Genomic DNA, 22,931 nt, shown 5'->3' with positions numbered 1-22,931 from the left:
AAGAATTCTCCATTTCTGTTAGATTAGTTTCCTTTTTACAGAGATGAAACCTGAAAGAACCCAATTTTAAAAAAAGAATAAAAATACGAATAAAAGACCAACACCCAATACGCAAGAAAAAAAACACAAATCGTGCAAACAATTGAAGCGAACCAAAACTGAGTCCTCACATGTGAACTCCGGAGCAGCCCAGCATAGGCCCTAAGCCTTGTTTATCAGCTCATCATATTAGCAGGCACGGAGCACAGCAGCTGGGGTAGCCTTCATAGCCTCAGTGCCATGGACAGAGGAGTGACCATTGTGGAGAGCAAGCAAACAAAAAAAAAAACAAAAACAAACAAAAAAAAAATTGGCTCTTGCCCTGGATCCCAACACCCTGTCTCTTCAGTCTATCTTGGTATTTGGTTTTGGTACTTAGAGGAATTAAGGGTATTAGAAACCAGGAAAGAAAATGGAGCAGAGGTCAAAATCAAATCAGCCAAAAATGCTACTGACAGAGGAAGCTTGGGAAGCCACATAGCCCACTCCTGCACCTATTTATATTCTAACTCATCATGTAATAAGATAACTTGTCCACTGTTCTAAACTAATGGAAGTTTCCACCTTGCACTTGCCTTAACAAAACAGGCTGCATTTTTGCAGTTGTAGGTGTGAACATCTGAATATCTATTCAGTTTAGAGGAAGCAATGGGAGGTGAGCACGTCTAGTACTAACACACAAATTCTTAATTCCTTCAAATTTATGAAACTGGAAAAAAAATCAATCTGAATGTCATCGATAGGTATGATTTTTAAGTTTTAAAAAATGCCTTTTTGAAAAACATCAGTTGAAACAAGGAGCAGTGATGAAAATACATCAAGGAATATTTACACAGAATGTCACATTATGATGAATCCTATCCTCCTCCACCTCAAAACAAAACTTGGCTACATGTTCACAAATGGATTGCTCCTTTAAGCAGTCAACAAAAATCATTGAAGGAGACAATTGCTATTCAAGAAATGCAGAATTGATATGTGGAAGAAATTAGTAAACACTACAATCCTAGTATTCAAGGTCACAGACATGACCAATGTGGTTCAGTGCCATGTGTAGTATATCAGTTCTATACAAAGCCTTTTCTCATTTAACCAGTGTTAATTTTTAATATACTTCAAATAAATTCTAGCTGATAAAAAGAAGCTGCTTCACCTGTTCTAGTTGGGGTAAGTCTGTCTAATGGCGAACATATGGATTCAAGGAAAGGACGACAGTGGGCAAGGATGAAAGTATTCCTGCTTTTAACAAATATTTACATTTACAAGGTTCTTTCTATTTTTAAGCTACACAAAATGCTGGAGGAACTCAGCAGATCAGGCAGTATCTATGGAGGGATTTTGACAGTCGATGCATCAGGCCGAGACCCTTCATCACGACACTTTGTATCTTGCGTCTCTATTGTCTATTGTTAAAACAACATGGATACAGTACAAGAATATAGGTGACAGCTTGTTTTATTAATAAAGTGCACACAAACAGCATTAGTCTCGACCTGCTAAGTTCCTCCAGCATTTTGTGCAGGTTGCTCAAGATTTCCAGTATCTGCAAATCTCGTCTCTCTATTTTAGTTTTAGTTTTTAGATTTTGTTTTTAAGATTTTGTCTTACAGCATTTGTAGATCATGACAAGGTTGATTATTACACATGATAAGTCCCCCTGAGCAGATGGTGGTGAGCCGTCACTTTCAGCTGCTGCAGCTCACTATTTGATCGAAGGTGCAGTTTTGAGTATACAGACCCAGCAAGACTAACACATGACACTGATCCATCTAGTTGAAAATGCTCTTGTGAGATGTAAATGTTACAGTAGATTTTGTAGACAGTCACCGAGCACAACCTGTCATGACACATTCTGAGCTTGCATGCTGAAAAAGTAAATCCTTACCTTCCCATTCAAGGGGAATATTTCCAAGTTCATATTCAATTTCTTTTGGATTGACTGTTTCTATTATTCTTCTTGAGCGAATCGTCTGTCCTAGGACCAAACACAAAGTATGGTGAATTAGGTTGTAGACCTGGAGGCACAAATAGCTTTGTGGGATTATGATGTAGTGGTAACTGAAACATGGATCAAAAACCAGAACAGGATTTTGCAAATAATCTTTTTTTTAAGATTATGAGGACACTCAGTCCTCGTTTATTGTCATTTAGAAATGTATGCATTAAAAAAATGATACAATGTTCCTCCAGAATAATATCACAAGAAACACAGGACAAACCAAGCCTAAAACTGACAAAACCACATAACTATAACATATAGTTACAACAGTGCAAAGCAATACCGTAATTTGATAAAGAGCAGACCATGGGCACGGTAAAAAAAAGTCTCAAAGTTTTGATAGACTCATCATCTCATGCAGGTGGCAGAAGGGAGAAACTCTCCCTGCCATGAACCTCCAAGCGCCCCAAACTTGCCCATGCAGCACCATTGGAAGCACCCGACCGCAGCGGACTCTGAGTCCGTCCAAAAACTTCGAGCCTCCGACCAGCCCCTCCAACACAGCCTCTCTGAGCACCATCCTCTGCCGAGCACTTCGACCCCGCCCCGGCCACCGAGCAACAAGCAAAATCGAGGACTTGGGGCCTTCCCCTCCGGAGATTCTGGACCACACAGTAGCAGCAGCAGCGAAGCAGGCATTTCAGAAGTTTCACCGTGCTCTCACGTCCGTCTCCATCAAATCAGGATTGTGCACGGCACCCTACTTGACAAATAACAGACATCACCACCGGAGTGGCCGCTGCGAGCTGCGTCGCATCGCCATCTTCTCCTCCCTCCTTCTTGAATACCATGTACTCAGGAAAGGAAGAAAAGGAAAACAAGTTGGCAGCATGGCAGTACTGATGAAGGAAGCGATCATGGTACTGGTGCACGAGGTTGTTGATGGTAATAAAGAATATAATCATTTTCAAGTTAAGAATAAAAGAGAGCTTTCATGCTACTAGTGGTATCCTATGAGTTACCAAATAGGAAAATTACAGCAATGTGCAAAAAAGGAAGTAGTGACATGAGGGAATTTCAGCTTTTCCTGATTTTAAATGGAAGAATGTTAAAGGAAATGCCAAAGAAATTGTCTTCAGAAGAACTTAATAAGGAGGTTCTGGTCCAAATGAGAAAGGAGGAAATACCTGATCCTGTTCTGGGGAACATGGTATCTCAAGTACAACTGGAAACAGTAACCATCATAAGATTTATATTAATAATGTGGAAGGACTAGTAGCAATTGAAAGAAAAACTTCATAAGGAAGGATGATAGGGCAAATAAAGCCAGATCATGTATGACAAAAGGAAATTTGGAATATGAAGAAGTTGGAATATAATGTATACAAGATGAATAATTTGAGAGAATTGGGTTGAATATAATGAGGTAATGCACTTTGTGTGGTCAAATATTTACTAAATATGTTGATGTACAGTGAGACCTGGGGGCTACTCCCATATTTCCCTGAAAATAGTGACACGGGTGGATAGGACAATGAAAAAGGTCTAGGAAGGCAAATATTCCAAATGCCAAGGCAATTGGGAGTTGGGAGGTCAAGCTGTAATTAGACAATAGACAACAGGTGCAGAAGTAGACCATTCGACCCTTCGAGCCTGCACTGCCATTCTGAGATCATGGCTGATCATCTACTATCAATACCCGGTTCCTGCCTTGTCCCCATAACCCTTGATTCCCCTATCCATAAGATACCTATCTAGCTCCTTCTTGAAAGCATCCAGAGAATTGGCCTCCACTGCCTTCTGAGGCAGCGCATTCCACACCTCCACAACTCTCTGGGAGAAGTTCCTCCTCAACTCTGTCCTAAATGACCTACCCCTTATTCTTAAACCATGCCCTCTGGTACTGGACTCTCCCAGCATCTGGAACATATTTCCTGCCTCTATCTTGTCCAATCCCTTAATAATCTTATATGTCTCAATCAGATCCCCCCCTCAATCTCCTTAATTCCAGCGTGTACAAGCCCAGTCTCTCTGACCTCTCTGCGTAAGACAGTCCGGACATCCCAGGAATTAACCTACTGGAACCTACGCTGCACCTTCTTCACAGCCAGGATGTCCTTCCTTAACCCTGGAGACCAAAACTGCACACAATACTCCAGGTGTGGTCTCACCAGGGCCCTGTACAAATGTGTAAAACACTGGTTTGACTGCACTTAGAATAGTGGGTACATTTCCAGTTGCCATACTATAGGAAGGACGTGATAGCAATAGACAGTTTGAAAAGATGTGCCAGGATGTTGCTTGTAATGGGGGATTGTAGTTATAAGGAGAGATTGCAAAGTCTGGGTTTATTCTTTCTGGAATGTAGGAAGCTGATGGGTACCCTTAAATGTTTATAAAATTATGAGAAACAAGAAATAGACAACTAGATGGTTACCATCTCTTTCCCAGGACAGGGAGTCTAAAATTAGAGTGCACCAGTTTAAGGTAAGACCATGGGACATCAGAGCAGAATGAGCCCAACTGGCCCATCGAGTCTGCTCTGCCATTGAATCGCGGCTTACCCTTTTCCTCCCTCCTCAGCCCCACTGCCCGGCCTTCTCCCTGTAAACTTTCATGCCATGGTCAATCAGGAACCTTACAAGCTCTGCCTTAAATACACTCAATGACCTGGCCTCCACTGCTGCCTGTGGTAATAAATTCCACAAATTCACCACCCTTTGGCTAAAGAAATTTCTCCGCTTCTTTGTTTTAAATGGACATCCCTCTATCCTGAGGCTATGCCCTCTTGTCCCAGAGTCCCTCCACAATGGGAAACATCCTTTCAACATCTACCATGTCCAACCCTTTCAATATTCAGAAAGTTTCAATGAGATCTGCCCTTATCCTTCTCAATTCCAGCAAGTACAGATCCAGAGCTATCAAACATTCCTCATATGATAACCCTTTTATTCTTGGAATCATCCTTGTGAACCTCCTCTGAACCCTCTCCAATGCCAGCACATCTTTTTTAAGATGAGGGGCCCAAAACTGTTCACAATACTCAAGGTGAGGCTTCACCAGTGCCTTATAAAGCCTCAGCATTACATCCTGCTCTTGTATTCTAGACTACCTGAAATGAATAATAATATTGCATTTGCCTTCCTCATCACTGACACTACCCTCAAGTTAACCTTCAGGGAATCCTGCACAAGGACTCTCAAGCCCCTTTGCATCTTAGATTTTTGGGTGCCCTCCCCATTTAGAAAAAAGTCCGCACATTTTTTCTTCTACCAAAGTGCATAACCATGCATTTTCCAACACTGTATTTCATTTGCCACTTTCTTGCCCATTCTCCCAAACTGTCTATGTCCTTCTGCAGCCTTCCTGTTACCTTAACACTACTTGTCCCTCCACCAATCTTCAAATCATCTGCAAATTTAGCAACAAAGCCATCTATTCTACCTTCTAAACCAGTGGTCCCCAATCTCCGGGCCGCCAAGCATGCAGGGGTGCAATGGTAGCCGGAACGCACCCAGCACATCCTTAAGAAAAAAGCCAAAATAAACAAGCTAATTAATTAGGTGCCACTGGCTTTTTTAATTAGCTTGTTTATTTTGGCTTTTTTCTTAAAGATGTGCTGGGTGTGTTTCGGCTACCACTGCACCCCAGCATGCTTCGCAGCCCGGTGTCTGTGGCCCGGATGTTGGGGACCACTGTTCTAAACCATTGGTATAGAGCATAAAAAGCAGTCCCAACACAGACCTCTGCAGAACACCACTGGTCACTGGCAGCCAAGCAGAAAAGGATCCTTTTCTAGCAGATCCTGCTCTGCTGTCATCCCTGCCAGCAGCTCCGTTACTAGCAGCCCATTTCACGCACTCACCACTCTCTGAGTAAAAAACTTACCCCTGACGTCGACTGTACCTCTTCCTATAGATGCTGCCTGGCCTGCTGTGTTCACCAGCAATTTTTATGTGTGTTCCCTGACATCTCCTGTGTACCTACTCCCCAGCACCTTAAACCTATATCCTCCTATGGCAACGATTTCAGCCCTGAGAAGAAGCCTCTGACTATCCACACGATCAATGCCTCTCATCATCTTATACCTCTATCAGGGTCACCTCTCATCCTCCGTCACTCCAAGGAGAGAAGGCCGAGTTCACTCAACCTAATCTCATAAGGCATGCTCCCCAATCCAGGCAATATCCTTGTAAATCTTCTCTGCACCCTTTCTATGGCTTCCATATCCTTCCTATAGTGAGGAGACCAGAACTGAGCACAGTACTCCAAGTGGGGTCTGACCAGGGTCCTATATAGCTGCAACATTACCTCTCGGCTCCTAAATTCAATTCCACGATTGATGAAGGCCAATACACCGTATGCCTTCCTAACCACAGAGTCAACCTGCGCAGCTGCTTTGAGTGTTCTATGGACTCAGACCCCAAGATCCCTCTGATCCTCCACACTGCCAAGAGTTTTACCATTAATACTATATTCTGCTATCATATTTGACCAACCAAAATGAACCACCTCACACTTATCTGGGTTGAATTCCATCTGCCACTTCTCAGCCCAGTTTTGCATCCTATCAATGTCCTGCTGTAACCTCTAACAGCCCTCCACACTATCCGCAACACCTCCAACCTTTGTGTCATCAGCAGACTTACTAGCCCATCCCTCTACTTCCTCATCCAGGTCATTTATAAAAATCACAAAGAGTAGGGGTCCCAGAACAGATCCCTGAGGCACACACTGGTCACCGACCTCCATGCAGAATATGACCTGTCTACAACCACTCTTTGCCTTCTGTGGGCAAGTCAGTTCTGGATCCACAAAGCAATGTTCCCTGGGATCCCATGCCTCCTTACTTTCTCAATAAGCCTTGCATGGATGCCTTGCTGAATTCGGACTCCTCGTCTTTTTATTCTCCAGTCCTGATGAAGGGTCTCGGCCTGAAATGTCGACTGTACTCTTTGCTATAGATGTTGCCTGGACTGCTGAGTTCTTCCATCATTTTGTGTGTGTTGCTTGGATTTCCAGCATCTGCAGATTTTCTCTTGTTTGAGATCTGAGGGGGTGTATTTTTGGACAAACAGGGTGCTAACTATCTGGACAAGTTACCAGAGGAGATGGTAGAGTCAGATACAATTAATTACAATATTTAAAAGGCAATTGGATAGGTATCTGGTTAGGAAAGACAGGCTTAATGCCAGCCAATAAGAGTAGCTGAGGTAAACATCGTGGTTGACATGGGCGAGTTGGGCCTAATAAGGATCATCTCCATGCTATACTTTTCTAGGATTCTATAATAAGCTGAGGGGTAAATGAAAGAGAGAAATTGAAGAATGAATGTGGTTAATAAGCACAAAACACTTTCTTTACTTATAAGTAATAAGTGCCACCAAGGAGAGAAGTGGGGTTGATGTGGGATCGATCAAGGTAGAGGTTGATACACTGCAAAAGGAAACTAAAAGATTACTAAAATGGGTAGGGAAGTGAAAGGTGAAACTTAATGCACTGAAATATAAAGAAAGCTCTTGGAAAAGACAATTCAACGAAAAGAGCTATGGCACAGAACTAGTGGAGGCTGATTATTCTTGTTGGAAAGAAGATTGAAAAGAAATTTGACATAGGTTTCCAAGACCATGATGGACTTGGGTCAAATAAAAAGTTGTTCTTAAAAGTGTAAGTTTTAAGTAGTATGGGACAAAATAAGTGAAAAAAAATACAGGAAAACTAGTCATGACCTATAACTCACTGCCATGAGCATCAAACAGGGTTTTGAAAAGATGACTGAATAATTTGTAATACTAGAGTGAAAGAGCAGAGGAATGAAACCAATGGAATTGGTGTACAAGAACCGGAAAGGACTTGAGAACATGAATGCCCTTTTGCTGTTTTTTGATATTTCTGTAATCAATAATTTATCAGAAATTAAACACCTTTGATAAACAAGTATTGACATCTGCAAACTCTAAAGGATGCTATAATTTCAGCTTCTCCTAGTTGCAATAAAACTGTGATAATGCTGGATACAGATTTAAAACTGGAAATGTTATTATTATGAAAGACTAGCACTCTAATCAAGAATGGTGTTTGTCCTGTTAGTCACTGACAGGTTTGAATTCAAACACATTACTACGTAGCCCAACGCTGCGATGTAGAAAATTTAATGAGACATCAAATGATTAACTTGTAATGCTCAAATGTTAGTCACTCATTTTACTCTCAAACACTCAAGGTACTATCAACCTACAGTTTATGTTTGGAAGCTTTAATTATTTCAATCCACAAATCTTGTAATTACATTGCATGATTCTTAATTTTCTTTTATTAATTTCCCATGAGCAATTTGAAACATTTACTTAAAATGTTTGTTTATTCTTCCTTTATTTGAAAATAAACACTAGGAGCATTGTAGGCATTTAAACCTGGAGTACATTCTGCCATTTAACAAAATCATGGTTCAGCTTCTACCATTTTCCAGCACTATCCTCATATCTCTCAATGCCCCTTAACATCCAGGCATATGTCAAACGCTTTGTTGAATATAATCATTGACTGAGTTGTCACTGTCTACTGGAGTAGGAATTCTGAACTGGCACCACCCTCTGAATGAAAAATTTCTGATTTTAGTTCTACATTGTCTAGCCCTATGATTCCTCATTCTAGATTGCTTAGCCAAGGGGAACATATTCTCTATGTCTGCCCTGTTGATCCCTCTAAGAATCTTGTACATTTCAATGAAGTCATATCTAATTTTAAATTCCAGAGAGCAGAGGCCCAGTCTATACAATCTCTCTTCATACGAGTGGCCCTCACCCCCATTCCAGGAAGCAGTATGGTGAATCTATTCTGTGCTTATCCTACGGCAACTAGGTAGACAAACCAAAATTGTACACAATACTCCATCTATCATCTCACCAATGCCCTGCACAGTTGCAGTGAAACATGTTTTAACTCTTGAATTCAAATCCTTTGGTCATAAAAGCCATCACACCATTTGCTTTCTTCATCTGCACTTTAACTATTAGTGTTATTTGTGCTAGGAGACTCGGGACCCTTTGAACACCAGCATTTCCCAATAAAGTAAAACTCTAATAATTTATTTTCTACTTGTTTATCATTTCAATGATTTGGCAATGGGTTACCAGCTTATGCTTCCCATGATTCCTTGATACTCAGTAGGTTCAATTTCTTGTGCTTTCACTGGAGCACTGGCACTTGTACCATCATGGTTTTCTTTGTTTACACTGAATGCGCCAGATTAAAATTGAAATGCACCGTTTTCTAAGCTTATCATATTATGGTCACTTTTACTGAGGAACTCCTTTCCAACAAGGCTTTTAATTAAACCTTCCTTGTTCAATGCTCGGATCTAAAATAGTCCATTCCATCGAAATTTTCTTAATTTACTACTCAAGAAATCGATCTCTTATACATTACAGGAATTCATCCTGTTCATTGTTAAGTAGTTTGAAGTACTAAATACACTTTAATTTTCTCATTTATACAGTGCTCATAACAACACCAACTAGAGGGCTTTAAGCAACTCCAACCAACCTTACCTGCTTAGCACCATCCAAATTTATTCCAATTCTGTATCATGATCTACTGAGCCAAGGTCCTCTCCAAATACCATACCAATGTCACCTCCTTTCTTTTTTTTAACCTTTACTTCCTAAATGTCAAATACCCTGCAATATTTATTGTACTTCTCAGATCAGCACTCTGTTGTTTTGTCTAAGAAAATTTAAATGTTACCCAATTAAAACTATTTTCAATAACATCTATCCTGTTATAGGTACAGTATACATTTACTGTAATTATAAGTATCCTTACATTTGGCCTTTTACCATATTTTGAACCGATTTTCTGCTTAACTTTGTTTCCATTGCCTATTTAATGTGAATGAGAATGGGTTGAAGTGTCTCTTATCTTGTGACCTTGCTCCCTTTATGATGCCTTCCTGGGCCTCAGCTATTTAGATGATCACAAAGCATTTATGTTTTTATTCTCTGAACAAACTATACTTCAAACTGAAGCAGTTATTGTAATACCTCTGATATCATCTCTGATGACCCGAACCCCTTCGTAAGCTGGATTGGCATCAGTCTCAATGATCACGATCAGAAGAGCATCACAAATATCCTAGCTCATTCCGCTACAATATCTACCACAGCTCAAGCAACAATAACTCAGAATTCACATTATTGCTTTACTTGTACGAAATGCAAGATTTTTTTCCCCTTTCAGCCTACAGTTGCTATTTATAACCTTTTTGCCTGGTCACTATAATTCCTTATGGAAATCATGAGATACAGCATATTGACAAACACAGTTGTCAATAGCAGCTTAAAATTCATAGCATCCAGACCTACTTGAATTTCTAATTCAAGTTCAAAGCTCCAGCCGAAAAGACAAGCTCTCTGAGATAAATCTTCAGGCATAACTGACTAAATTTAGTCCAATTATTCATCACTGCATTCTGATATGCATGATCCATATAAATATAAATATTAATTGTAACTACATATAATCAGTGGAAAAAAAATGCTATGGGACTTCACTACAAAAGACCAGTTATTTAAAACAGAGTACAGAGAAACTTTTGCCAGAGGGTGATGAATCTCTGGAATTCTCTACCCCAGCAGGTGATAGGGTCAGATCATTGGAAGTACTCAGTGGAAGTAGATAAATATATGATAAATTAAGAAATAGAAATAATTTCATTTCAGAGGATCTGTCCTGGGTCCAGGATGGAAGTTCCTTTATGAAGTGAGCACAGCAGTTTGCAAAGATTTGGCATGTCATCCAAAGCTTCTGTAGATATATGGTGGACAGCATCCTGATTGGTCACATCATAGCCTGGTATGGAAGTACCAATGCCCTTCACTGCAAAAGCCTACAAAAGTAGTGAATACAGTCCAGTCCATTACAAGTAAAGCCCCCCAACATGGACTACATCTCCATGTAGTACTAAAGCATCATCCATCATGAAGGATCCCCACCATCCAAGCTTCACTCTCTTCTCACTGCTGCCATCAGGAAGAAGGTACAAGAGCCTCAGGACCTCCACCACCTGGTTCAGGAACAGTTATTACCCCTCAACCATCAGGCTATTGAACCAAAGGGGATAACTTCACTCGCTCCATTGCTGAACTGTTCCCACAGCCTATGGACTCACTTTGAAGGACTCATCATCTCATGTTCTCAATAATTATTGCTTATATATTATTTTTTTTTCTTTTCCTATTTGCAGTTTGTTGTCTTTTGCACAGGGGTTGTTTGTCCGTTTTGTTGGATGTGGCCTATAACTGATCCCATCGTGTTTTTTTGTATTTACTGTGAATGCCCACAAGAAAATGAATCTTAAAGTTATATGTGATGACATATACTATATGTACTTTGATAATACATTTACTTTGAATTTTTGAATTTAAATAAATGGGTATGGAAATGACGTAGAAAAGAAACTGAGGCTGGCAGAGATCATATTCAATGGGGCAACAGGATTGAAGGACTGCTTCTCCTCTCATTTTCTTATGCTTCATGTTTAGTGTGGCTTAACCAGTACACAAGGACAGATAGTTTTGGAAGATAACCATTCTCCAGCAACTACATAGCTAAGAAAATGTTCATGAGTGAAAAATAATTTAAGACATCCTGAGATTGTAAGAGACACTATATCAACTCAAGTCTCTTTTAAAGCCTTCAAACTAACTATGTATTTTCGAAGTCTACATTTTAGAAAAATAACCCGTGCCAGTTTTCTTCCTATGTTTAGACATTTGCAAAGGCTTTTACACTGTATCAGATCAATAGATTTGCACCAAATCTTCTCCAGACCCTGCAAAGAGTCTGTGTAATCCAAATAGTTTAATAGAGAATGGTAGAAAATGGTGTATTGTGCTAATTTCACAATAGGTGCCTAGAATTCTGCAGAAATATTACAATATAAACATTTACAGTAAATATTACAGTATAAACATTTGATAAAACACATACATTCTTGCAACTACAGTACATTTTATCTAAATTAAAGTTGTAATGTTACAACTTATGCAGACAGTTGGGCAAATGGAACCACTGTAATCACTTGTACTTATTTCATCTCCAACAATAATTCTACCACAATAGAAAACCTTATAGATACAAAAGATGCTTTGTAGTAAAGTGCAGATATTTAAAAGAGAGTACTGTTACCACATTCTCATGGTGACAGAGGCACTGCATATTTATCTCCACGCACAACAATACATCATTATCAAACGAGCAATAAAAATTCTAACATGGTAAAAATATAATGCATCTAGATTTTCCCCTTTTATAATACTTCGTCTTGCATGAACTGATCCAATGAAAACTATTTTCATTTACAAGCTTTCCACATCGCTATTGAAGATTTGATCTTCAATAGTGCTGATTCCGGATAATGTATCTGGACACAGTTCACTTACATATGTATTCTCAACAGCATATCCAAAATGCTCATTCAAGCCTCACATAATTAACCATACATTTGATCCTCTAAAGCCTTCAATCTAATCTATTAAATGAAAATTTAAATACAAAATATCAATTACAGGAGGGAAACATAACTATGCCATGGATCCATGCTATTTCTAAACCAATTTTAGTTTCAATTGAAGCCATTAGACACAAGAAACTGTTTTCAAGTGACTGGGAAGATCAGGATTTGATACCACGTTATTGTTGAGCTAGCTAATTTGATTGAGCGAGCATTAGGGCCCTAGAGTTGGCAGAATTTCCTCTGGGGCAATGAAGAACAGACCAATAACTATTAGTGTCTATTTCTGTTGTTGATGATTGCCCACATGTAGATATGTTAAGTGGGTATATGTGGTCAAAGTTTAGGCCAGCTTTGATGACACAGTCAAGTGGCCGGCCTGATACTCATCACTCAGTTATCAACTCACCACTAGTGCTGTGGCCTTTAGTCTCTGCCTATATGCTGGGAGTAGAAGTACAGCCAAGTGATTAGACTTTCCAAAGTGTGAGCGTGGGATGGCACAGTGAGTGTTCTTGATGGTAGTATAACATTGGTCAAGTGTGTTAGCTCCTCTAGTTCCACAGGTAATATGTTGGTGGTAACTGATCAGAGACTTCAAGATGGCTTGGTTGAACTCCCCCGCAGTGAAGAGGAAGGCATCAGGGTCTGTTTTGTGACTGCTGATCACGTTGCTCAGCTCATCCAGTGCTTGCCTGACACTGGCCTGAGGTGAATGTATACCACTATCAGGATAATGGCAGAAAACTCCATTGGCAGATAAAATGGATGTCATTTGATGGCTAGATGTTCCAGGTCAAGTGAGCAGGATTGAAACAGAACCACATCTGTGCAATATGACGAGTTAATCAAAAAGCATCCTCCACCTCTTATACCTTTCAAAGACTGATTGTCATGTCTTTGCAGTGAATGGTGAAACCACTGGGTTGCAGCACTGCATATGAAATAGCAGAGGTTAACCATGTTTCCGTGAAACAAAGTACACAGCAATCCCTGATGTCCTGCAGGTACTGCAATCTTGCTCCGAGACTGCACATTCAGCAGCAGGATCGTCACGAGTGGAAGTCTAAATTATGCCTCTGCGTTTCAATCGTACTTGTAAACCAGTCCCTACTTCAGTTTTCTTAAGGGAAAGTGCACTTGCAATCAGAGTCTGCTGTATGGGTTTCACTGATTCTGAATATTGACAGATTTTTTTTAAACATCTTGAAATTATGTTGCTTACTGAACTACCCATGGCTGTGCCTGTGGATTTCAGCTGCAACATTCCTAAAAAAATAATTGATGCTTCCCGTCAGAGCGTTTGTTTAAAGTACATCTAGAAATCAAGTGAATTACGAATATGTATCAGTATACACGATGTAAAATATTACAGCATAGCTGAAAGATTTGTAAAGATGCCAAAGGCACACAACAGTCTAGTGTGAATAAATTAATGATACCTTATGCTCTAATTGGTTTCTATATGTAATACAGTAGTGTCACAATAAAATGAAGCAATGATATATCTTGTAATATTCAACATAGTTATATTCCCCATTTTCTTACTTTTGCCTAAAGTGATAAATGATGCGCTGCAGAGAAAATATCAAACACATAATAACCACATTATCCACCATCTTTCTTCTGTGCTGCACAAACATAAAATACACTCAACAGTGTAGGTATGCTACATTGCAACCCTAGATTTATTTCACTGAAAAAGAAATGCAATCTAATCACTTGAAAAGGTCAAAATTCTTTACAAAACATATATTAATAATTCTTAGACTTATTTGTTTAGCCCCAAATTTCTCCTTACTGGCCTGGTCAACTCCTGATATCAAGATAAGGTTTTTACAGTTATCTTCTTGTAAAGTACACAAAATGACCCTTTTTTATTTGTATATCTACATCGCAGCTGCTGACTGGGAAATACATGATCCTACCTTGGCTAAATAGCAATAATTATATATTTGTAGATCAAATCATCAACAGAAAAAAAAGGTTGTTTTTCTCCTATCAAGAAGCACAATTACCAATTTGTTCATCAGTATCAGCCATTGTTTAATCAATAATTAATTATTGTTTAATCAGGTATATTTAATATTGACTGAAACATGGACCCAAGTTCCAAATTCCAGAGATGAGGTGATAGAGAATATCTTTTGACATCAAGGCACCCTTTGACTGAGTGCAGATAAGCCATCTCATTAAGTTTTAAAGCATAAACCTGGGTAAAAGTTGGAGAGATGTGGATTCCAGTCGTAATCCAATGATCTGAGAGCAAAAATTTAGGCTGACAATACCGAGGAATGCTGAATTTTTGTAGCTATTTCAAAACTTAAGCTGATGTCTTATCTGCATTCCAAGGTGGAAGAGAAAATTCCCATGCTATTAATTTGAAGGACACAATAGTTATCCATTATGCCCTGGCCAAAATTCATCTCCAAAACAATGTCATTAAATCAGATTATCATGTCATTGTCAGATCATCACATGTGGAAGCTTGCTAGGCATAAATTTGGATGCCATGTCCCCCTCTATTAATTCCTTAATGACACAGCACTTCACAAAACTGGACTATTGAAGGCATGACATAAATGCAATTTGATCATTTTACTACAACAACCAAAATGGAATCAACATAGAGACCAAATATGTGATCTTTCTGGCTCTTAAATAGAGTCCTGGAATCAGTAATAAACATCTTAGAAACAGGCCATACAGCCTATCACCTCAATCCATCCATGTGAAACACATTTACACGCACTAGACCCATTAACTTCTGTGTCTAGTCAATCCAAGTACTCATCTGGACATTTATTTATTGTTGTCAACTATTCTGCTTCCACCAGTCTATGAGGTAGTGCATTCCAAGATCTGGGTGAAAAAGGTTGCCCTCACATCCCTTCTAAATTTCTTACACCTGACCCAAGTCTATGTAGTTTTGTGTGTTGTTTAGTTTTATCTCCCTCTGTTTCTCACAGTCTGCTCTATTTCAATCATACATCCCCTTCATCTCCTCTGCTCCAGAGAAAACAGACCTCACCTCTTCAATCTCTCCTTATAAATGAAAGTGCCACTCCAGGTAATATCTTGGTGCATCTCCTCTGTGCTCTCTCCAACACCATCACATCTTTCCTATAGTGTGATGACCTGAGCTTCATAAAGTACCTCAGCCAAGGTCTGACCAATGGGGACATAACAGAATTCAGGTGCCAAAAATAAGTTGTGGAGAAATTTATAAATCCATATTTATGCTACTAATCAGAGGGTGGAGCTTAGGATGATGGCACCTAATGGCGACTGCTTTAGTTGCATCTTTGGAAACAACTCTGTTTCTATCTTTAATATCTCTTTTTTCCCTTTTCAGGGTTCCTTGGAAGACCTTGACCTGGAGTTACATGCTGACTTTGCTTCTTTGCAGGGCTTCAAGACCAACCGCTTTTCGATATGCAAAGGACGCAAGCTGGAAGACTAGCGCACCTTCAGGGTGTCGGATTTTCGTGGCCCTGGAGGTGGGTGGATTTTAGGTTGGTGCCGCCGTCTGATGTGTCGTGGCAGTACACAGAAGATTGAAAACAGCGAGCTGGCTGCTGGCTGTGTGACCAGTGACCAGATTTCTTTGGGCACAGACTTTTAACACCATAAATCGGCGAGTTGTTTTTAGTACGTTTCCCCTCTTGCTGTGAAAAGGGGGACACCTCTTTTTCCCTTATTAGGGAGAGAGCAAGACTGTGGTATGTCGAATTACTGGGTGAACGAGTAGTCTTTGGGGTACTGCAAGTCTGTGTCTTTATTGATGCTTTGCTGCACATTTGAGTGCTCGGTGGAGGGTGCAAGTGCTTTTTTGCTGGTGGGGGAGGGGATGTTGTCACTTTGCTGCTCCTTATGCGTGGGTAGGGGTAGCTGGGGGTGGGGTTCTAACATTTAACTGTCATTCATTCTTTGGAGCTCTCCTCTGTTTTTGTGAATAAAAGAATTTCAGGGTGTATATTGAATACAGTTCTCTGACATTAAATGTACCTGTTGAAACCTAATCAAAAGATAACAAATTCTTTAAAAGACACACACCACCATTCTTTCCAAAACATGAATGCTTTAGAAATTGCAAATATCAATCCCTCTCTCTTATTTTTAAGATAATTTATCAGGCCTTCTTACATTCCATTATATTTCCAAAAAAAATCAAGTATCAGTGTTGTATCAAATAAGTTTAAAAAATAGTGAACTGAAACATCACCGATGTAGTTTTCAATGTTCTAATTTAAGCTCATTTGCAACAAAAATGATGGCAGAGGACATTTGTTTTACCATTTAACCATTTAACAATTACAGCACAGAAACAGGCCATCTCGGCCCTTCTAGTCCGTGCCGAACGCTTACTCTCACCTAGTCCCACCGACCTGCACTCAAACCATAACCCTCCATTCCTTTCCTGTCCATATAGCTATCCAATTTAACTTTAAATGACAACATCGTACCTGCAAACATAAGGCATAACGACCATTCAAGTTAAATTGTCATTCAATCATACACATGTATACAGCTAAACAAAGCAGCACTTCTCCGGGACCAAGATGCAAAGAAAAACAGAACATACTGTTGTACCGTATAGCACATGTACGTAGTTACAATAGCACATATGGTAACAAAAAAAAGCTCAAATCCATGAGTGGCAAAGTCTGTAGTAAATTGATGATACATGGGGTGCTGTCCTGGAGCCATGTTTCTGCAAGAACAAGCTCGCAGTAGTTTCTCAGAGTGTGCCAGTGCAGCTGCAGACGAACACAATCCAGCTTGTCTTGCACCGAGTGAATACTTAAGACCAACACTGATAGGGGGGGCCAGCCCTGAACCCAGCACAGATTCCAATGTCTCTGCTCTCTCCCACACTGCCTACAGCTCCTCCTCCCCTGGGTGGCTACAACAGATGACACTGTAGCATGAGGGCCTGGTCTGCGCAACAACTGAGGTCACGCAGTTTCCCTGGCAAAGGTCTCGCCAATGGATTGTACTTGCTGTATTCTACATTACCAACGTCCAAGAGGACTTTGTCATCACAAGAAAAGCACCCAAGAAAGTCATTCTTTTGTTTCACTTTAGTGAACAATTCAAAGATAACTTGTCGGTCAACCTAAAAACATGTTTGAGGGGCTCGGTGAATGAGTAACAACCTTGGTTCTGGAGTAGCGGCAGAGATTTAATGGCTTCCCACTCATTTCATATCTCTACTCCACCAACCAGCTTGTGCAATACTTTAACAAAGAGGACTTAAGAGGGTTGCAGAAAAAACATTGCCTTGCTCGACTTCAATCTGAACAGGGCTTAGGTTTGTGGAGGACCTGCTGGAAACTTTTGAGTTACCCCTCAGCAAAAGCAAAGAGTGATGCTGAAATTCAGCACCATCTCCACTGTCTTTGGTTATCCAAGGGAAAAGTGTCATGAAGAAAACGATCTCAAACTCAGCATTAAACTCAGTGTCCTTGACACCTTGGTGACATAGATAACCTAGTGGGGAAATACCACACTGGCTCTGCAAAATCCTCTAAATCCACACAGCCACATGTGCACTTTCAGACTAAAATTCCCAGGATTTTGGCTTTTGTAACAGTCAGCATTCTTTAATGAGCTAGTCAGTCTGTTTCCATGACCAACACCAAATTTCTATAACAAGTCAGTCTGAGGAAAAAAAAAGTTCAAAGTTTCCCTGAAAAATGTAACATCTCATTGTTTCATAGGAATTTCTAATCTGCGGCCCAATCAAATTGTAGGAAAAACATCCAAGATTAAACTAAGTACATTGAACTCCTTCAATGGGTATGTGAAAAAAAAAGCTAGAAAATGGTTCTACAACAGCACTATGTAACTCTAATTGATCGAGCAATTGAGAGCTGTGGGGATTTGGCAGAGAGGAGTAGTTGAAGTCTGCAATAGATCAAACATGACCATATTGAGGGTGATGAAGCTTTGGAACAGCCCATCCTAGAGAAGCCATATTCAGAGTTAATTCATAAGCAAAGTTACTACATTACTACATCTTAGGAGAAACAAGTGGTATGGAGAAGTGGCAAGAAAATGGAGCTGTGATTTTAATGAGACTGAGTAGGCAAAAAGACTGGTTGTCTTCCTCCTAGTGCTGGTGTTCGTCCTCATGTTATCCCAAAGCTGCTGTCAGATTTAAGGGATGATGACAAACAACACTGGAAAATCTGGGTTAATAATCCATTTAAAAAGTACCACCAGCAACAGCTCCTTAGTGTGGCATCTGACCAAACTTTGGCAAACTCTGGTATCAAGTTTCAATACACTGTTGACAGATTCCAGAAGTGAGGGTGCTTCCACGGAAGCTAATTTTTTAAAAAAAATGATTATGAGTTCATGCAATAAAAGACACTGGAAGGTTCTACAACTGCATGCCCATCATTTCACAAGTGTCACTATTGTGAAAAGGGTTGGAGAATAAAAAAAAATTAAATATGTTTCAGAATTAATCCAATACATTAAGTGCAATGTAAAGCACATTTATCTTTCTGAAATAACTTGGCACTGTTATTACTGAGAATATATCTGTAAATATTCATTAAAAGGAAAAAGGCACTTTCAAATTAAGATAGTGCCTCATTTCCATTTAAATGTATAGATCTTTCCAATCAATTATCTCCTCTTTCACTTAGTTAACTGTCAATTTGCATTAGGGGCTTTCAAAATTCAAACCTAATTAATTTCAAGCAACCATATCATTATACAGTATAACCTACATTTGGAGCTTAGTAGTCAACAACAAGGGAGGCAGTAAAATTCAGTCCCCAGGCTTCTGTAATAGATAAACCAACAGCTAAAGTTTTAATTAAATCACTCCAACTCAGAACAAAGTAAACTGATACATTGACAATTTGAGGTGACAATCTAATTTTTTACCTTTTACAATGGGGAAAACAAAAAGGCTGATTTTTTTTGAGACCCCACTAACAGCAAATAAGTTTTCTATCAACTGAAATCCTCTTTACAAGTTGTATAAAATCTGTACCTCAAAGTAATTTAAAAACTTTGGCAGTACATCCAAAATGCAGAGCAGATAACCAGATTAGTTGATGGGATTACCAACGCACACAAAACGCTGGAGGAACTCGGCAGATCAGGCAACATCTATGGAGATGAATAAACAGCCAATGTTTTGGGCCCCGTCCGCCTATATCAGGTCTTTCTAAGTTGAGGTAATAGTCAGCACGCCACCTATGCGCCATGGTTGTGCAGCGGTTAGTGTAACACTTTGCAGTGCCAGCGATATGAATTCAATTCCTGCTATCTGTCTGTCAGGAGCTTGTACATTCTCCTGTTGACCATGTGGGCTTCTTCCTGGTGCTCTTGTTTTCTCCCACATTCCAAAGTAGTATGGATAAGGGATAGTAAATGATGTGAGACACATATGAAGTAGACAATAGATAATAGGTGCAGGAGTAGGCCATTCACTGTGATCATGGCTGATCATCCACAATCAGTATCCAGTTCCTGCCTTATCCCCATAACCCTTGATTCCGCTATCTTTAAGAGCTCTATCCATCTCTTTCTTGAAAGCATCCAGAGACTCGGCCTCTACAGCCTTCTGGGGCAGAGCATTCCATATATCCACCACTCTCTGGGTGAAAAAGTTTTTCCTCAACTCCATTCTAAATGGTTTATCCCTTATTCTTAAACTGTTCTGGACTCACCCATCAGCGGGAACATGCTTCCTGCCTCCAGCGTGTCCTATCCCTTAATAATCTTATATGTTTCAATAAGATCCCCTCTCAGCCTTCTAAATTCCACTAATCCTGGACTGAGTAATGGAGTACAAGCCCAATCGCTCCAATCTTTTGACATATGACAGTCCCGCCATCCCAGGAATTAACCTTGTGAACCTATGCTGCACTCCCTCAATAGCAAGAATGTCCTTCCTCAAATTTGGAGACCAAAACTGCACACAGTACTCCAGGTGTGGTCTCACCAGGGTCCTGTACAGCTGCAGAAGGACCTCTTTGCTCTTGTACTCAATTCCCCTTGATAGAAAGAACCTTTTTTCCCCAAGGCAGTGTATCCAAGACCAAAGGGCATAGGCTTAAGGTGAAGAGTAGTGGTTTAGAGGAGGTTTGGATGAAATCTGAGAAGGTGGTGAAAACAGGAACAAGTATTTTGAATGATCAATTGACTTATCAGGGCATTATAAGCCACGTCCAAGCTCTGGTAAAAGGGATAAATTTAGATAAATCAGCATAGACATGATAGGCTGAAGGGAATGTTTTTTGGCATATTTTTGTACTGTGTGACTCCATAACTCTAACATTTGTTCCCAATGCATCTTTTAAAGCAGACTCAAAAATGCTACTGGCAAACAGTTGAAATAACTAAGCGTCTCTAACAATATCACAAACACGAGGAAATCTGCAGATGCTGGAATTTCAAGCAACACATAAAAATTGCTGATGAACGTAGCAGGTCAGGCAGCATCTCTAGGAAGAGGTACAGTTGACATTGCGGGCTGAGACCCTTCGTCAGGACTAACTAAAAGAAGAGATAGTAAGAGATTTGAAAGTGGGAGGGGGAGATCTGAAATGATAGAAGACAAGGGGGGAAGGGTGGATCTAAGAGCTGGAAAGCTGATTGGCAAAAGGGATATGAGAGGATCATGGGATGGGAGGCCTAGGGAGAAAGAAAGGGGGAGGTGGGGAAGCCCAGGGGATCGGCAAGGAGTATAGAGGGGGGGAGGGGGAGAGGGAGGGGGAGAGGGAGGGGGAGAGGGAGTGACTAATAATAAATAAATAAATAATAGATAGGGTACGAAGGGGAGGTGGGGCATTAACAGAAGTTAGAGAAGTCAATGTTCATGCCATCAGGTTGGAGGCTACCCAGACGGAATATAAGGTGTTGTTCCTCCAACCTGAGTGTGTCTTCATCTTGACAGTAGAGGAGGCCGTGGATAGACAAATCAGAATGGGAATGGATGGGACGTGGAATTAAAATGTGTGGCCACTGGGAGATCCTGCTTTCTCCCATGATCTTCTCATATCCCTTTTGCCAATCAACTTTCCAGCTCTTAGCTCCATCCCTCCCCCTCCTGTCTTCTCCTATCATTTCAGATCTCCCCCTCCCACTTTCAAATCTCTTACTATCTCTTCTTTCAGTTAGTCCTGACGAAGGGTCTCGGCCCGAAACATCGACTGTACCTCTTCCTATAGATGCTGCCTGGCCTGCTGCGTTCACCAGCATTTTTTATGTGTGTGTCTAACAATATGTCAGGTTACCAATCTCCATGCTCACCCTCGGTGTTCCCAGATTTGCATTGTATTTCTAAAACAGGTGACAGGTCCACTGGCAAATGAATTACCTACAGACAGCCTTCAATGAGGTAAGGTGAAGCAAGAGATGCCCTCAATGTTGCTCCTAGGTGTGCTGGTGTGTACCAAAATGCTTTGTTTCAAATGTTTTCAGTAATAGTACTAAAAAGGCTTAAATGACCAGTGACATTTGTAGTACCTTATGTCCTGGACAGCTCAGAAGAGATGTGGCTAAGAGCACTTAATTGCCTCGCTATAAATTTTCAAACTCATTTCTGGATTCCCTCAGGATAAATTCAGCTATCAAATGGAGAGGAGTTAAAACACTGTGTCAGGTGTTTTATTTCAGTGTTCCCAGTAAATGCAAGCTTCAGTGGATTCTGTTTGGAAGGGGTTACTTTCAATTGTAACAAAATTGAAAGTGGTGCTGCTAGTTCAAATGCTTAGGCTTGCAAATTCTCATCTGACCTAGTTAAAGGTAGATACTTAGCAGAGATTAATATATGCAGATCAGCACCAATTGTATTTCACACTTCATAAAATTTAAGTATTGCCCTTTAAGACGTTCTTAAAGAGACAATACACATTGGCAGATTTTTCAAAATATTTTTCAATTGGTTCAGGATGAGTTTAAACCACAATTTCACAGTTATGCTTGAAATTATGCTTCATGCTTATTGTTATATACTGAATATTTATTTATTTAGATACAGCGCAGAACAGGCCCTTTAAGCCACACCACCCAGCAATCCTGAGTTAAAACCAGCAATTTACAATGACCAATTAACCTACCAACAGGTACCTGTTTGGACTGTGGGAAGAGACACAACTGTCATTGGCCTTATCCGAGACGGTGATGAGTCTGCATACAGACGGGTGGCGGAACGGCTGGCCCTCTGGTGTGGTCAGTACAATCTGGAGCTAAATACGCTCAAGACTGTGGAGATCACAGTGGACTTCAGGAGGAGCCCCCCAATACTCCCCCCATTCACTATACTCAACAGTATTGTGTCTACTGTGGAGACCTTCAGGTTTCTGGGTGTCACAATCTCCCAGGGCCTGAAGTGGACACCCAACGCGGACACTCTTATCAAAAAGGCTCAACAGAGGTTGTATTTCCTACGTTAACTCAGGAAGTACAACC

General features: G+C 40.3%; 1 protein-coding gene across 2 annotated transcripts in view; it reads right to left on the bottom strand.

Moving 5' to 3' along the window:
• ndufaf2 (NADH:ubiquinone oxidoreductase complex assembly factor 2) overlaps positions 1–22,931 on the bottom strand; it is a 115,865-nt gene that overhangs the window by 30,369 nt on the left and 62,565 nt on the right. The window contains exon 2 of one of the 2 annotated variants that reach the window (XM_063042979.1): positions 1,925–2,014. In XM_063042979.1, the coding sequence (XP_062899049.1) occupies positions 1,925–2,014 (90 nt within the window). The remainder of the gene's footprint in view (positions 1–1,924; positions 2,015–22,931) is intronic. The other variant, XM_063042980.1, reaches the window with a different exon arrangement.

The sequence above is a fragment of the Mobula hypostoma genome, chromosome 3, assembly GCF_963921235.1.
Source record: "Mobula hypostoma chromosome 3, sMobHyp1.1, whole genome shotgun sequence".
NCBI lineage: Eukaryota > Metazoa > Chordata > Chondrichthyes > Myliobatiformes > Myliobatidae > Mobula > Mobula hypostoma.
This window is presented reverse-complemented; position numbering and strand designations above follow the sequence as displayed.